At 41.6% G+C, this 17,435-nt stretch overlaps 1 protein-coding gene across 1 annotated transcript in view; it reads right to left on the bottom strand.

The window, feature by feature from the left end:
* CDHR4 (cadherin related family member 4) overlaps positions 1-17,435 on the bottom strand; it is a 764,521-nt gene that overhangs the window by 495,120 nt on the left and 251,966 nt on the right. Inside the window, exon 7 of the mRNA XM_044078501.1 lies at positions 17,180-17,283. Coding sequence (XP_043934436.1) covers positions 17,180-17,283 — 104 coding nt within the window. The remainder of the gene's footprint in view (positions 1-17,179; positions 17,284-17,435) is intronic.

Here is a 17,435-nt window from a genome sequence, read left to right as displayed (position 1 = left end):
TTTACCCAACAACTTAATATAATCAGTTATGTCATAGTATTGCCATAGTATTCTCCATTATCACCAAATGAGCAACGTTTCTATTAATGAGGTAGACTTGAGAGGTATGAGTACCTTTCAGAAAACAGAAAAAGACAAATATATTGATAATTAGGAATAAATATCTGCTAACTTTCCTTCAAATACTGCAAAACACCGGGTCTATATTAGTTCACTGAAAGATATTTTCAGTGAACACCTATTCATCGACACATAATCATCAAAAATCATTTTCACAGTTCGTCGAATTTTCCCAGGCATTGGCAATTCCAGGGCAATGAAGTAGTTGGCCAATTGCACAACTTTGCCTTTTTCCCTACTGTAATGCAGTCTCAGAGTTGGTGTCTATAGTTATGGTTGGTGTGGGGGCAAAGCCCCCCAACTGGGTGGGTTTGATTTAGTTAGTTGTGGGTTCCATTGTTTCATTGCCCTTGGAAAAATCCTGTGAATCATGGAAGTGATTTTCACTGATTATGTCTCAATGAATAGGTGTTCGCTGAAAATATCTTTTGGCGAACTAATAAAGACCCGCAAAACACTAAGGCACTATAGCTGGTAGCAGTGCCCCAGACAATGAGAACATGAAAAATGGCAAGATGTCCTACTGTGTCAAGTAAACTCCTCTTTTCCTTCCAATAACTAAGTTATGCTGTAAGAGAGCAAAGTACTTTCCCTAACCCAAACTATACTAATCATTTTTTTGTAAGATTGCCTCATCCAGCACAGAGACTAACAGTATACTGGCAACCTCAGAAGTCTCTCCAAAAAGAACTGCCATATAAAATGACTGCTGATTTTGCAGGTCTGTCCATCTCTACCCATTTGCAGCAAATTAGCGAGCATGTTCCAGTTTGAACCTATTTGTCATTTCCAACTTATTTACTTATCCTTTTAAGAAAAATGAATCTCTGTACTAAAAATCTCAGTGGTAATGGAGAACACTGGACTGAGCATAACTCACTTTTGTATTCATAGACACGAGTTAGGCTCAGCCCAATCTCCATTATCACCCAGAGGGACACCTTATAGTTACCCTGTCCTTGTCCACTCTAGTTTATGTGTGCCTAATGATGGAATAACCAATTAAAGGGACTGTACAAACATAAGCTACTGGCCTGGAAGATCTTCAGGGTATAGGCGTGCAGTCTAAGTGCTTCATATAATCAGTAGTTATAGGTGTATTTACAGTTATAGAATTGTTTCTAGATAGCCAGGGTTTGCTAGGTTGTACCTGGGGGGACATGCACAGACATTTTTCAACTACTTTAGCGTATGTAGATGTGGAGTTATGGTGCTGTTTATTCCACTAGGTTGTATGGAAAGATAAGTTTTCAAGTTACATAAATAACTGCTTCTGCCAAGTGGAATCACCAATAGAAACAGTGGGGTGCCAGTAAACGGGAATCAGGTTCTACACTGTTTCAAACTCAAACTCCTACTGTCAATGAGCTTGCTGGGAAAGAGGCTAGAACTGGCTGCAGCTCCAAGATGGAGGAAAGTACTTACTTAGTTAAAACATGTTATGTAAACAGCAGACAATGTTATTTAGGTTGTTGTTACTTTCGGCTTTTCCCGGTTAGGGATCGCCACAGCGGAACTCCGGTCCGCTAATGATTGGCAGTTGATTTTTATGTGCCCAGTTGCCAGCCCTGATACACAACCTTCAATGAAGGTACGCCCATTCATGCATGTCTCCATGCAGAAGACGTTCTAGCTGAGAATCGAACCGGACAGCACCTTACTGTGAGGCGACAAAAAGAATAATATTGAAGGCTGAAGGAAGAGGGTAGTTATGTTGACTAACAGAGAGGATAATGGAAGGTGACAATGTTATTTCATGTGAGTTTACTACACATACTACTATGGGCTATTCAAAGAGTGATATCTTATGCAGGAGATGTGGTTAAGAGAAATGCAGGAAGTAAATAACTGAAAACATGGGGATATTGAGGTTGGTTTGATTTATCTTACTCTGGGCTGTGGGATGGTGCATGGAGAACAACTCAGAAAAATACAGCTCTGGATAGCACAGCCATCCAGAATTCAAACAGGAAGAGTGTTCGCAGAGATGAAAACAACCCAGGCCATGGTAGATACTAGAAAAGTACCTCTTCATCTTAATGGTCAAGAAACAATGTCTCCTGCCTTCTCCCTCACAAATGGTAAATAGGAACATTAATTTGGCTCATGCTACTTGAGCTGAGAAGGTTAAGACTTGTATAATGAATGAGATCACTTGAAACGTTTTTTCAGGTATCATGTAGTAGCTTACTCTCTCTTTATTCTCCTTTTTGCTTCTTGGCCCAGAAGCACTAGACTGCCTGGTCCATAGCACAGAAAAAGTATGACCGAACAGCACAGCAGTCCAGAATTTAAACAGTAATGGCTCCCATTAAGACAGAAACTCAGCAGTAGCTAGTATGAAACATTCCCTTCTCCATAGTGTCTGGGAAACAGTTTCTTCTGTTTCTTATATCTCAAGAGGACATCACAGTGCCTTCAGCAGGCAATCAGGAACACCAACCCCATGCTGCTTGAGCTGAGAAGGTCTAGAGACAAATCATTTTCGTAAGTCACTTCCAAGATCTATCTCGTTTCTTGTAATAGAATTTTCACTCTTCACTTCTTCTTGGCCTGGATGCACTGGATAGCGGTGTCCACAGCTCAGTAAAAGAGCTCTAGACAGTGAAAACAGTCCAGAATTTAAGGAGTGACCAAAACAAAATCCAGCCAATCCACAGTAAGCACTACAAAACTGCCCTCTGTCTACAGTGGCTGGGAACAATATCTTCTGCCCCTTCTATAAGTCCAGAACACAAAACTCTACATGGATTGAGATTGGCAGGGTCAGAGTGGAAATCACTTCCTTGGTATTTCAAGAATATTGTTTCTTCAATTTTCATTTATCCTTACTTCCTATTTGGATTGCATGACCCAAAGTTCAGGAAAGTAGAAAAAAGATAGATAGATAGATAGATAGATAGATAGATAGATAGATAGATAGATAGATAGATAGATAGATAATAGATATATAGACAGACAGATACTAGATAGATAGACAGATAATGGATAGATAGACAGACAGACATAGATAGATAGATAGATAGATAGATAGATAGATAGATAGATAGATAGATAGATAGATAGATAGATAGATAATAGATAGATAATAGATAGCTAGATAATAGACAGATACATGGAGAGATAGACAGATAGATAATATATATATATATATATATATATATATATATATATATATATATATATATATATATATGATAGATAATAGATATATAGATACAGATAATAGACAGATAGATACATAGATACATAGATAGATAGATAGATAGATAGATAGATAGATAGATAGATAATAGGTATATAGATAGACAGATAATAGATAGACAGATAATGGACAGATAGATAGATAAATTGATAGATAAATAGATAGACAGATAGATAGATAGAGATAGATAATATATAGATAATAGATAGATAGATAGATAGATAGATAGATAGATAGATAATAGATAGATAGAAAATAGATAGATAGATAGATAGATAGATAGATAGATAGATAGATAGATAGATAGATAGATAGATAGATAGATAGATAGATAGATAGATAGATAGATAGATAGATAGATAATAGATATATAGACAGACAGATAATAGATAGATATATAGATAGATAATAGATTTAGTAGATAATAGAATTAGTCCAAAATGACAAAAAATACACCGAACCCACAGACATTGCCAACATCCTAGCTGACAGGTTCAGTGCAAACTTCTCCCCCTCCCCACCAAAAGGGCAAATATCTATCCCAGCAGAGTGCTGCCCCCCTGACATCTCAGATGCTCAGGTAAGAGCCATCCTCTCCAAAGCAAAAAACACAGCATCAATGGGACCAGACGGTGTCCTGGGCTGCGTCCTACATGAACTCCAAGAAGAGCTACACCCAAACCTAAAACTACTGTTCAATCTCAGCCTTACTACAGGATATGTACCCAAAGAGTGGCGTACAGCAACAGTGGTCCTGTTCCACAAAGGTGGTGCCTCAATGGATCCTGGAAACTATTGCCCCATAAGCCTGACTAGCTTGGTCTGCAAAGCTATGGAAAGGATCATCATGGACCTCATAAATAAAGATATTGGGGACCTACAGACACTGGATCCTACCCAGTTCGGCTTTGTTAAGGGCAGATCCTGCCTCTTAAACCTGGTTGATTTCTCTGAAACAGTCACCAAGGCCATTGACGAGGGGAAGGTGGTCCACACAGCCTACCTGGACCTCGCAAAAGCCTTCAATACAATACAATACCCCACTTGGGCATTATAGATAAGCTCACCAGCTTAAATATAAACCCCTATGTCAGTAGATGGGTTGCAAACTGGCTCAAGGACAGAACCCACATGGTTAGAATTGCTGGAGCCATGTCAGACTCCAAAGTGGCGTCCCACAAGGCGCAGTCCTGGGACCTCTCTTGTTTAGTATATATTTCTCGGAGGTACAGGCCAACACGGAAGGACTGTGGCTGACCAAGTTCGCAGATGACTGCAAACTGGGCACCATAATAGACTCTCCAGCCAACACAAGCATCCTCCAAAAGGGCCTCATAGAAACAGACAACTGGTGCCAGAGCCATGGCCTCAAGCTAAACGCCAAAAAGTGTACAGTCATCCCCTTTGGCAAAAACAAAGTACCCACAAATTACCACATAGGTGGTAATCCATTAAGTACAGAAGAAGTAATTAGGGACCTGGGGACCCAGGTTGATAGCAATCTCTCATTTGACAACCACGTGGCCAAAGTGGTTAGAAAATCATTTTATATAGCCCACCTAATCATGAAGGGATTCACATCTAGATCAGGGGAGGTCATCGTGCCTCTTTACTCATCCCTCATCAGGCCCATAATTGAGTACAATGCCCCTTTTGGGATGTACCTTACCAGACACCTGCAGCAACTGGAAAGACCCCAAAAGTACCTCACCAAGAGGATCAAAGGGCTCAAACAGATGCCATATGCTAGATGCCATATGCTGCCCGGTTAAAGAAACTCCACCTCTACTCAGTGGCATACCACCTGCTCAGAGGTGATCTGCGCCTGACGTATAAAGCCATGTCCAACCCGGAATTAATGGACATGCTGCACCTCAGAAAATCCAAATCCCATCAAGCTATGCTCGAGACTTGAACCTCAGCACTGAAATAAATAGGACATGCTGGAGAGACAGATTCATAACCCAGAGGCTCCCTTCACTCTGGAATAAAATCCCAGTCCAGGTTAGGCAGAGTCCCTCATTGACTCTCTTCAAGAGGAATCTTGATGAGTGGATGGGAGATCATAGGTTTACCCCGGGTATCACTTCTGTGTCAATGTTAGACAGAGGCACAGTATACTAACCTCAAAAAAGGGCATAGCAAAATTAATTTAAAATGGGTGGCGAAAGCCAAACACACTCTGGCTAGGGTTATAAATGCCCTAGGGCAGATAGCCTAGTATGAACCTATGAACCTATAAAGTTGAGCAGCATGACCCTCAGATTGCATTTATTTATAGCTGTTACAGGTACACACACCCACTAACACAGTTTATGTAAACAATTAACACATATAGATACACAGCTTCACATACATACACATTCATACACACACACAGGTCCATAGGTATGTGCTAGGCTAATGGCCCTGGGGCCTTTACAAGCCTAGCCCATATGATTACCCTAGCATCGTGCCACCCGACCTTCATTCCCAGTGCCTCTGTCAAGTAAAGGCACAGGAGTGATCCTTGGGGTGAATTTTCTATTTCCTATCCACTCATCAAGATTTCTCTTGAAGAGGGCCAGTGAGGTACTCTGCTTGATATGTATTCGAAGTCTATTCCATAGCATGGGCAGCTTCTGGGTTATGAACCTGTCCCTCCAGCATATTCTGTTGATTGTGGTAATGAGGTTGAGGTCTCTGGTGCATGTGGTGTGGAGGGATTGGGATTTCTTTAGATGTAGAATTTCTAAAAGAGCTAGGTCAGACATGGCTTTGTAAGTCAAGCAGAGATCTCCTCTAAGTAGGTGCTATGACACAGAGAATAGTTGGAGTTTTTTAGTCTGTCCATATAGGACAACTGTTTAAGGCCTAGGATCCTCTTTGTGAGGTACTTTTGCAGCCTCTCCAGTTGTTGCAGGTGTTTAGTGAGGTACATGCCAAATGGGGCAGTGTACTCAATGATTGGCCTAATGAGGGAAGAGTAGAGGGAGTCAATGACCTCTTTTTTCCTGGATGCAAAACCCTTAGTAATGAGATGTGCCACATAGAAGGACTTTCTGACCACAGTGGCAATGTGGTGGCCAAAAGAAAGGTTCCTCTCAGCCTGTATTCCCAAATCTCTTATAATGCCTTCTGTGGTCAGTGGACTACCACTGATGTGGTAAATCATGGGAACAAGGTTTTCCCCAAAGGGGATGACAACACATTTTTTGGCATTGAGCTTAAGGCCATGGTTCTGACACCAGTCGTTGGTCTCAGTGAGGCCTTTCTGTAGGATGTCAACATCACTCAGGGAGTTAATAATAGCTCCCAACTGGCAATTGTCTGTGAACTTTGTCAGCCAGATTCCCTTTGTGTTGGCCTGGACTTCAGAAAAGTAGATACCAAACAGGAGAGGTTCCAAGACCGAACCCTGTGGGACTCCACTTGTGACTGGTCAGCAGTCTGACTTGGAGTCAGCTACTTTCACACTGTGGGTGTTACCTGTGAGCCAGTTTGCAACCCACCTAGTGATATAGGGGTTGATGCCTAGCTTAGTGAGTTTTTCCGTGATTCCTGAGTGGGGAATGGTATCAAAGGCTTTGGCCAGATCAAGGTAGACTGTATGAACCGTCTTGCCTTCATCCACAACTCTGGTGACTGACTCAAAGAAGTTGACCGAGTTGAGCAGGCATGATCTACCCTTAACAAAACCAAACTGCGTGGGATCCAGAGTTTGGAGATTCCCTATAGCCTTGTTTATTAGGTCCATGATGATGTATTCCACAGCTTTACATATCAGACTTGTCAGGATAATGGGGCGATAGTTCACAGAGTTTTTAGTCGCTCCTACTTTGTGATGAGGGATGACTGTAGTGGTGCATCATTTGATAGGGATAAAGCCTGAAGTGAGGCTGTGATTGAACAGGGCACACAGGTGAAGTGCCAGTTCACTCTGTAGTTCATGTAGAACACAACCAGGGATATTGTCAGGTCCCATAGAAGCTGTATTCTTGGCCTTAGACAGTGATGTTTTTAACCTGTGCAGCAGTAATACTGAGTGCCTGGCAATCTACTGGTATTGTGACTGGTCCGTTGGGGGGAGAGGGGTAAAGTTGGCACTGAATCTGTCGGCCAGGATATTGGCAATATCTGTTGGCTCAGTATAGGAGGTACCATTGTGCAGTAGCTCAGAGCAAATCTGGGTATTGCCGTGGAGATTCTTTACATAACTATAAAAGGCTTTGTGGTTTTCTTTACTATCTGCTGCAATTCTATTTTCATAGCTAGCTTTAGAGGATATGATGAGGGATCTCAACTTTTTGTTGAGGCTGATAAGGGAGTTTTTCCAGTCTTTGGACTTCACCTTATTCCGCATCAGTTTCCCCCTTCTATTGTAGAGTTTGTTTATGGTAGGGGACCACCAAATTGGCTTCCTTTTTTGTAGGAGAACGTCTTGGTTCTGTTAGGTATGGTGAGATCCATGCATTTGTATATGTGTTCATACAGTGCATTGGTGTATGATTCGGCAGTCATGCAACTGATCTCCATTTCCATGGGTGCCATGAAGTTAGCCACCTTTGTTTTTAGGAGCCCAAAGTTAGCTTTGGAAACGTTTTTCATGGTGGTTACCTTTGTGGGGGTGGGTGGGAGGGATGTGGATTTCCAAGGTGATTAGTTTGTGGTCAGCTCTAACCAGGGAGGAGGTGACTATTGGTGCAGAGCAACAGTCGCCCATGTTAGTAATGACCAGGTCAAGGATGTTGTTACCTCTAGTGGGGGTAAGAATGAGCTGGTCTAGGGCATTGGAATTAATGAATTCCAGGAACCGTTGGGCAAGTGTATTGGTACATGAATAGTTTTCCCATTTAATGGAGGGGTAGTTGAAGTCGTCCAGTATGAGAGTGTTAGGTTGGACCCTAATATTCTCCAGGGTACTTAGGAAAGTGGAGTGTGAGTCTTGGGACATGGTTGGTAACCTATTACAGGCTGTGACCTGAATCACTCTCTTAACCAATGTTAGCTGCACCTGAAGTATTTCAGATGAGTTATGCTGAGCTACTAATCTGGAGGTGTGCACATCCTTTGTGAATATGGAAACACCACCACCTTTGGAGCTTCGGTCCAAGTTCTGGGGCCAAAAGGTGTGGAATGAGTTATAGCCTGATAGTGCAGGGGTACTTTCTGCTGCCTTGAACAAGGTCTCTGTTACGGCACAAATGTCGATGTTCTCCATTTTAAGGAGTGCTTTGAGTGAGTGCATTCTGAGATTTAGACTTCTAGCACTGAGCAGCATGTCCCTCAGATTGCATTTGTTTGTACCTGTTACAGTGTTAATTTGGTATTTGGAACACCACCTAAGAAAGGCACTATAGTGGTGGCAAGAGCCTTGGCCAGTATCCAGAAGCCCAGGGGTGACAGATGCAGGCCATCTCTGGTAAAGCATCGAAGTCTGTCAATCATGTCATCCCAGGCAGACAGATACTGGATCCCCTTAGAATGACACCAGAAACTTAACCAATTGTTGAAATCAATCATTTTCTGCTTGTATTGTGGTATCATTCTGGGTGATGGTAGGATGCTACTCGGGGCTAGGGTCATAACCGCCTGGGCTATATAATTCGAGAGCTCCACCATGTCTCTTTTCATGTAGTCCAGGGAGGTATGTCTCAGGTCATTCACACCCCCATGTACAATGACAGAGTGCATGCATTATGTGGCAGATCTTGGCGCCTGACACTGTTACTTTCTCCTTATTCAACCTAGTGAGTGGGACATCAATGTGCCTCACTATCGAGTCACCTATGACTAGTGTGTTGGGCATGCTGTTTTGCCTTAGGGCTTTTGGTTGAGTGGCATGCTGTTTAGGAGAGTTATGTGTCTCATGATTAGTGTTGTGCTGTTGTGGTTGAGTGTGTTTCTGCCTTGGAGGTCTCTGCTGTTTGGGTAGATTTTTATTGAGAGCCTCTGTGAAGGTGGGTGTGCGGTTTGTGTTTTTATGTGAAGGCAGTGCTGGTGTGTGTTCTGGAGGGCTCTGTGTTCCAAGTGTTGACCTTCTCCTCTGGACCAGCTATTCTGGTCTTCTCTGGAGAGTGTGTGGCTTCCAATTTGGATATATAAGTGCATCTCTTGCAAGACTGAGTGTTGGGATGTAAGAGGAGAGGGTTGTCAGTGTACATGAGGCAGTTGCTAAATTGCCTCAGGATGCCAAAGTTCACCAGGTTAATAGGAGAATGCACAGGGAACTGACCTTTAGACATGCCTGGAGGGTTGGGCATTAATAATAAGTACTGGAGCTGTTTCCTTGTAGAATGGCTTTGTGCGGTTGTGCGCATAGCGCAGCGCCGGTTAAACTTTTTCTGGCTCCGCCAAGTCTGCTCTTCAAATTTTCCCTTAAGGAAGCTCTACTCTTAGCATAACCAGACTACTCACTGTATTATAAGCCTAGCACCTGTTCTCAATACTTCTCTACTAAGTAAGCACTCTCGTACTAAGTAAAGCACTACATCTACTTACCACCCCTGTGAATACCCACTTCCCTTAAAGGTATACCACTCCCTTATACTGTTCTAGCATGTTGAGTGGTAGATTACTGGCGTCGTCTCCAGTTCAGCTGGTCAGTTTGGGCATCTGGAGACAATGCTACAATTGTCTCATGTACACAGACAACCCTCTCCTCCTCCCAACAAACACAAATACATGTGAGAGATGCAACTATATAGCCAAACTGGAGGCTGAACTCTCTCAACCCAGGGCTGGCATGACCAGACAGGAGGAGATGGCAACCACACACACAACAATCCCAGTCCCACATAGACCTACCACAACTGCAAACCAAACACATAAAAACACAAAGACATACTCGGAGGCTCTAATAAAAAACTTACCAAAACAACAGAGGCTCCCAAAGCAGACATCCAAAAATCCACCACCTCAAAACAAAACACATGCAACACATACTTCAATAAATCAGTGTGTCGACCAATCGCAGCCCTTAAGGCCAAACACCTTGCCTGATACACTAGTAATAGGTGACTCCATAGTCAGACACACTGATGTCCCACTGACCAGGCTGAACAAGGAGAAGGTGACCGTGAGCTGTCTATCGGGGGCTAGGATCCACCACATAACATACGCACTCAGGTCACTCCAAAGCAAGTACAAATATGACTCCGTCATTGTCCATGCTGGTGTGAATGACCTGAGACGTACCGCCCTGGACTACATGAAAAGAGACATAGAGGAGCTCTCCGATTATGTATCCCAGGCTGGTATGACCCTGACCCTGAGCAGCATCTTGCCCTCACCAAGAATGATACCACAATACAAAGACAAGATGATCAGCTTTAACAATTGGCTTGAGTACTGGTGTCATTCAAAGGGGATCCAATGTCTGTCTGCCTGGGATGATATGTTGGACAAGCCACGCTGCTTCACAAGGGATGGCTTACACCCGTCACCACTGGGCTTCCAGATATTGGCTAAGGCTCTTGCCACCCCCATAGTGCCTTTTTTAGGCAAGGCTCAAAAGACAAACCCACCTCCTTAGAAAACAAAAATGGAAAAAAACTAAGGGTAATGCTGCTCAACGCCAGAAGTCTAAATCTCAAGATGCAGGCACTTGATGCACTCCTCAGCATGAAGAACATCGACGTCTGTGCAGTAACTGAAACCTGGTTCAAGGCTCCTGAGAGCACCCCAGTGCTACCAGGCTATACCTCGTATCATGCTTTTTGGCCCCAAAACCCAGGCTGAACCACAAAGGGAGGGGGAGTGTCCATATTCATAAAGGACACCCACACCTCCAGGTTAGTAGCAACACATGAAGCATCAGAGACCATACAGGTGCAACTAACCATAGGCAAAACTGCTATACAACTGGTAGCATGTTACAGACCACCCTCCCAATCTCAAGAACCCCACTCAGCCTTCCTGAAGACATTGGAGGATATGAATGTATCACAAAATACCATCATACTGGGAAACTTCAACTACCCAAACATAGATTGGGTACATTATTCTAGCCCTAATACCCTAGCCCAAAGGTTCCTGGAATTCATAAATTCAAATGCCCTGGAACAACTAGTCACCTCTCCCACTAGGGGAGATAATATACTAGACCTGATCATCACAAACATGGGGACAAAATGCTCCACATCGGAAGTATACCCCTCATTAGTGAGATCTGACCACAAACTAATCACCCTGGATATACATATCCCACCTCCACCCCCAGCACAAAAGACCACAGTGAAAAACTTCTCAAAAGCAGACTTCACTCTTCTTAAGACTGAGATGGTATCCTTTAAGCCCACTGTGCCAGTGGATACCACATCCCACAATGCCGAATCCTTCACAAATGCTTTCTATGGACATATCCAAGAATGCATGGATCATGCAATCCCAAACAAATCCAAGTCCCTCTCCACCAAATGTAAGCGTCCTGTCTGGTGGATCTCAGCCATAAACAAATTGTATAACAAAAGAAGGAAGCTACTGCACATCAGAGCGAAATCCCATGAAGGGAAGACGTCTCTGATCAACATTAGCAGAAAACTACGTTCTCTCATAAAAACATCCAAGACAAACTTTGAAAGAAAAATCGCTAAGGACACTAAAGATAATTACAAAACCTTCTTCAGCTATGTTAGAAACCTGGGCGGAAACCCTCAGATATGCTCAGAGTTGGTTCACAACAACAAAAAATACACTGAACCCACAGATATTGCTAACATTCTGGCTGACAGGTTCAGTGCAAATTTCTCGCCTCCTTCACCCCCAAAAGAAGAAATACTTATCCCAGCTGAATGTAATCTCCCTGTCATCTCAGATGTCCAAGTGAGAACCACCCTAAACAAAGCAAAAACCACAGCATCAATGGGACCTGACGGTATCCCGGGGTCCGTGTTACGTGAACTCCAAGAGGAGCTAAACCCACACATAAAAATGCTATTTAACCTTAGCCTTACTTCGGGATATGTACCTGTACACTGGCGTACAGCAACAGTGGTCCCACTCCACAAGAGGGGTGCCTCTACAGACCCTGGAAACTACCACCCCATAAGCTTAACTAGCCTGGTCTGCAAAGCTATGGAAAGAATCATTATGGAACTCATAAACAGAGACATAGGGGACCTACAGACACTTGACCCCACCCAGTTTGGCTTTGTGAAGGGCAGATCCTGCCTTTTAAACCTGGTTGACTTTTTGAAACAGTCACTAGAGCCATTGATGAGGGCAAAGCAGTCCATACAGCATACCTGGACTTGGCTAAGGCCTTCAACACAATACCCCACTCAGGCATCATAGATAAGCTAAACAGCTTAAAAGTAAACCCTTATGTCACTAGATGGGTTGCAAACTGGCTAAAGGACAGAACCCATAAAGTTAAAATCGCTGGAGCAATGTCAGACTCAAAGCCAGTCACAAGTGGTGTCCCACAGGGATCTGTCCTGGGACCCCTCTTGTTCGGCATTTATTTCTCAGATGTTAAAGCAAACATGGGAGGGCTGTGGCTGACATAGTTCGCAGATGACTGCAAACTACGCCATAGTCAATACACCAGCAGACACACACATCCTACAAAAAGGCCTCACTGAAATGGACAACTGGTGCCGTAGTCACGGCCTTAAACTAAATGCCAAAAATGTATAGTCATCCCTTTTGGAAAAACAAAGTACCCACAAATTATCACATAGACAGCAACCCACTGAGTACGGAAAAGTAATCAGAGACCTAGGGACCCAAGTAGACAGTGACCTCTCATTTGACACCCACGTTGCCAAAGTGGTTAGAAAAACATTCTATCTTGCACATCTCATCATGAAGGGATTCACATCCAGATCCAAGGATGTCATTGTACCCCTATATTCCTCCCTCATCAGACCCATGATTGAGTACAATGCCCCATTTGGTATGTACCTCACCCGGCACTTGCAACAGCTGGAGAGACCACAAAAGTACCTCACCAAAAGGATCAAGGGTCTCCAACATGTGTCTTATTCCGCCAGACTAAAGAAACTTCAGCTCTATTCAGTAGCATACCGCCTGTTCAGAGGTGATCTCTGCCTGACGTACAAGGCCATGTCCAATCAGGATTTGATGGACATGCTCCACCTCAAAAAATCCAAATCCATCAGGACCATGAGAGCTAAAGACTTAAACCTCGGCACAAGTATGAATAGGACATGCTGGAGGGATAGATTCATAACCCAGAGGCTTCCCATGCTTTGGAACAGGATCCCAGTTCGTATTAGGCAGAGCCCCTCACTGACTCTCTTCAAGAGAAATCTTGATGAGTGAATGGGAGATTGAAAGTTTACCCCAGGGGTCACATCTGTGTCACTGCTAGACAGGGGCACAGTAAACTAATTCTATTATATAAGGGGACCTTCATTGTGTCACTACTAGACAGAGGCACAGTATTCTAGATTTATTCTGTACATTTTTGTACCATTTCATGGGGTGGCAAAAGCCACATCACTATGGCTAGGCTTACAAATGCCCAGGGCAGATAGCCTAGTACTATACTATGAAACTATGAAACATTTAGTGCTTTTAGCACTTTTGTGTGCTACAATAATTGCTACAAGAAGTCTGGTAAAGTGCTAGACTAATAAGCTAGTAAAAGTGCAGGAGAGGAGAGAACTAGTACATGTAAGGGAAAAATTGAAGAGCATACTTTGGCACCACTCAGAAGCTTACAAACAGTCCTGGATACAGCAAATCTGTTTCTGGACTAGACTAGTCAGAGGAAAGGTGGCAAACAAGTGCAAATGCGGGCTTTTAAACCAGAAGATTGAAAGATATGGAAAAACTGTCCAAACAGCCAATAAACTACAATTTCTGTGCCAGAAACCACTCCTCTTGTGGTAGATAGGCTACCTAGTGCTTACCACGCCCACTGATAAGCTAGATGGCTTCCCTCCAGCACAGAAAGACTTGGTAGGCTCAGAAGCTTACATACAGTCCTGGATACACCCAATCTGTATCTGGACTAGACTAGTTACAGGAAAGGTGGGAAAAGAGCAAACGCATGCTTTTAAACCAGAAAGTTGAAATATATGGAAAAACTGCCCAAACGGCCAATATACTACAATTTTTGGGTGAGAAACCACTTCTCTTGTGGTAGATAGGCTACCTAGGGCTTACCACTCCCACTAATAAGCTAGAAGGCTTCCCTCTAACACAGAAAGGCTTGGGGGGCTCAGAAGCTTACAAACAGTCCTGGATACAGCAAATCTGTATCTGGACTTGACTAGTTACAGGAAAGGCAGGAAACAAGCTTAGATATTTTTTTAGTAAAGTGGAAATGGAGAAAGAAAGAGCAGAAGATAATTCAAGGTTAAGAAACTAAGTGGGTTGCCCTTCTCAAATGTTCTCTCTGTATTAAGTAGAATGAGCTAATGACACTAGACTGGGAGGAGTGTCCCAGATGAAATTTACAGTAGGGGTGGGCAACTGCAGGAAAAAAACTACAGAAATGTTTATCACAGCAGAAAAGCAGCAATGAGACTTTAAATGAAAGTTTTAAACAGATAAAGGAGCAAGGAGACTAGAGAATACTTTTAACTGCAAACAAATCAGTTATACGATACACTCTTTGACAGGAAATCAGAACAAACAAACAAACACAAACAGATGTTTAACAAATGGAGAAAATTTCCAGTTAATACCTCACACACAGTGAAACTAGCTAGAAAAGATTTACAAACAGTGTGACAGTACAAACTTTATTAATCAGGCCCTGTGAGGCAGACAGTTTTAATACAATCATGCAGATTAGTTTATAGCTATAAAATTCAGTAAAAAGTATGCAGCAGACAATAAAAGTGCTATAAATAACTAGTAAAAATAAACAAAAACAGGATACTTAATGTTATATATCATAGATCAGAGTTTTGCTCAGTGCCCCTCCTCCGATTAGCTCTGTGTGAAATGGCAGAAACATTCACAAGGTAACATCTTAACTTAGTCACTCCAATGGAAGTCAGGAAGTTTGCACTGTAACTTCTAATGGGCAGAGCCTAAACCTTTTGACAGAATTAAATTACGTCCTCACATTTCAAACAAATGTTCATATCTCTGGAACCATAGCAGTTATGAAAGAAGTGTAAATAACTACTGGTCTGATTTGATAAAAAAAAAAAACACCTGATTTTTGTACTTTATATTTCTTTCTGCTTAACTAATATATGTACAACCAATTGTTATCTGTATACGATTTAGCTGTATTTGACTTGTATAAAATCTATACTAATATACTTAATGTTATACTTGTATGTACTGGAGCTTTTCTTCCCGAGCCTTTGCCAAAAAAGGGCCTCGGCTCAGTCAGACATTCCCGGTCAACAAATGTAAAATAAAAATAAATAAATAAATAAAATAAATATCATAAAAATGACAGTTAATATCTATTTACCTGTACTAGACAGTGGTCAAATATTAATGCAGTTGAGTTAACTATTATGTAAGCTTTAAGATGAAATGTTTTAAAACCTTGTATATAGTATGGTTTTGGAATTATTGTTACAAATATGAACAAGCAATATTTGACGCCTAGAGGCATTAGTAGGAGTTAACTGTAAATGCACTTGGAGGCATCAATTGGATGTAATGAGTAACAGAAAGTTGAAACCTTACAACAACTTAAAAAAAAAAAGCCCAAAAGAACCAATGAGATGCTTACTCGAATCCATAGTCCAGGAAACTCCAGTCAACCAAGGACCATAAACACTTCACTCTCACTGAAAATGCAAAATGGCTTTTGCTCAACTAAGATGGCCTGGAACATGTGCTCAGACACACAGCCTCTGCAAACAAACAACTAGGCCCAGAACACAAGCCTGAATATGGACAATGCTACAGCTACTACCTACACTACTTAAGTAGAAAAAAAACTACAGAAATGTTTATCACAGCATAAAAGCAGCAGTGAGCCTTTAATTGAAAGTTTTAAACAGATAAAGGAGCAGGGAGACTCTAGAGAATACTTTTAACTGCAAACAAATCAGTTATAGGATACATGCCTTGGCAGGAAATCAGAACAGACAAACACAAACAGATGTTTAACAAATGGAAAAAATTTCCAGTTAATACCGCACACTCAGTGAAACTAGCTAGAAAAAATTTACAAATAGTGTGACAGTAAAAACCTTATTTATTAAGCCCTGTGAGGCAGACAATTTTAATACAACTGTGCAGATTAGTTTATAACTGTAAAATACAGTAAAAAGTATGCAGCAGACAATAAAAGTGCTATAAATAACATATTTAGCATTTAATAATATACCAAATTAATAACAATAATGAAATACATATCTACAGATTATATTACAGAGTTTTTTTATTTTAGTTTAGTTTATAACGCAGTAAGCTCTTAATACACTAAAGCACTGCAGATTTTGCCTTTTCATTGTTTAGCCTTTCTTTCACCTGTATCTTTGGAAGAGAATTCATGCATTTCATACAACTTGCTATTTTGACCTCAGTACTGTCCATCCCTTACAGATCACATGTAATTATGCTCAAACTATGGCAATTAATAACAATAATATATAATGAAGAATATTGTTACACTTGTAATAATAATACTGATTCTGTTGCAGTTATAGCAGTAATGCTGGTGTTATTCATTTTGTTGTATGGCTACAGAAAAAAATTACCAGGTTGACAACTGAAAAACGTACATGTTGCTAGCATGACATGTTATATAGTAACCCTACATGTGGTACTGAAACACTTTTGAATGAAAAACGTACATGTTGCTAGCATGACATGTTATATAGTAACCCCACATGGATTACTGAAACACTTTTGAACATTACATGTTATATAATAACCACACATTGGGTAATGAAACACTATTCCGTTTTATGCACTTATACTCACGTGAAGTTCAGAAGGGTGTTTTTAACAGGTAGTATTTCTACATGCACCGTACCAGTACATTTCAGGCCAAACTGGTCCTCTACCACAACAGAAACAATAAAGTTCTGCAAAATAAAGGGATATAATGGGTAATTATTATGCTATGGAAATATGATCATATGATATTTGATAATGCTTTGTAGTTCTTTCAGATAAACAAAAGGAACTAATAAAGCATTACATAGCTGCATTATCTAAGACAACCTGTGACAAATGC

Source organism: Protopterus annectens, chromosome 7.part1 (assembly GCF_019279795.1).
Source record: "Protopterus annectens isolate FY-2018-M chromosome 7.part1, PAN1.0, whole genome shotgun sequence".
NCBI classification, from domain to species: Eukaryota; Metazoa; Chordata; order Ceratodontiformes; family Protopteridae; genus Protopterus; species Protopterus annectens.
Note: the sequence above shows the minus strand (reverse complement) of the source record. Positions and strands in the feature narration are given on the sequence as shown.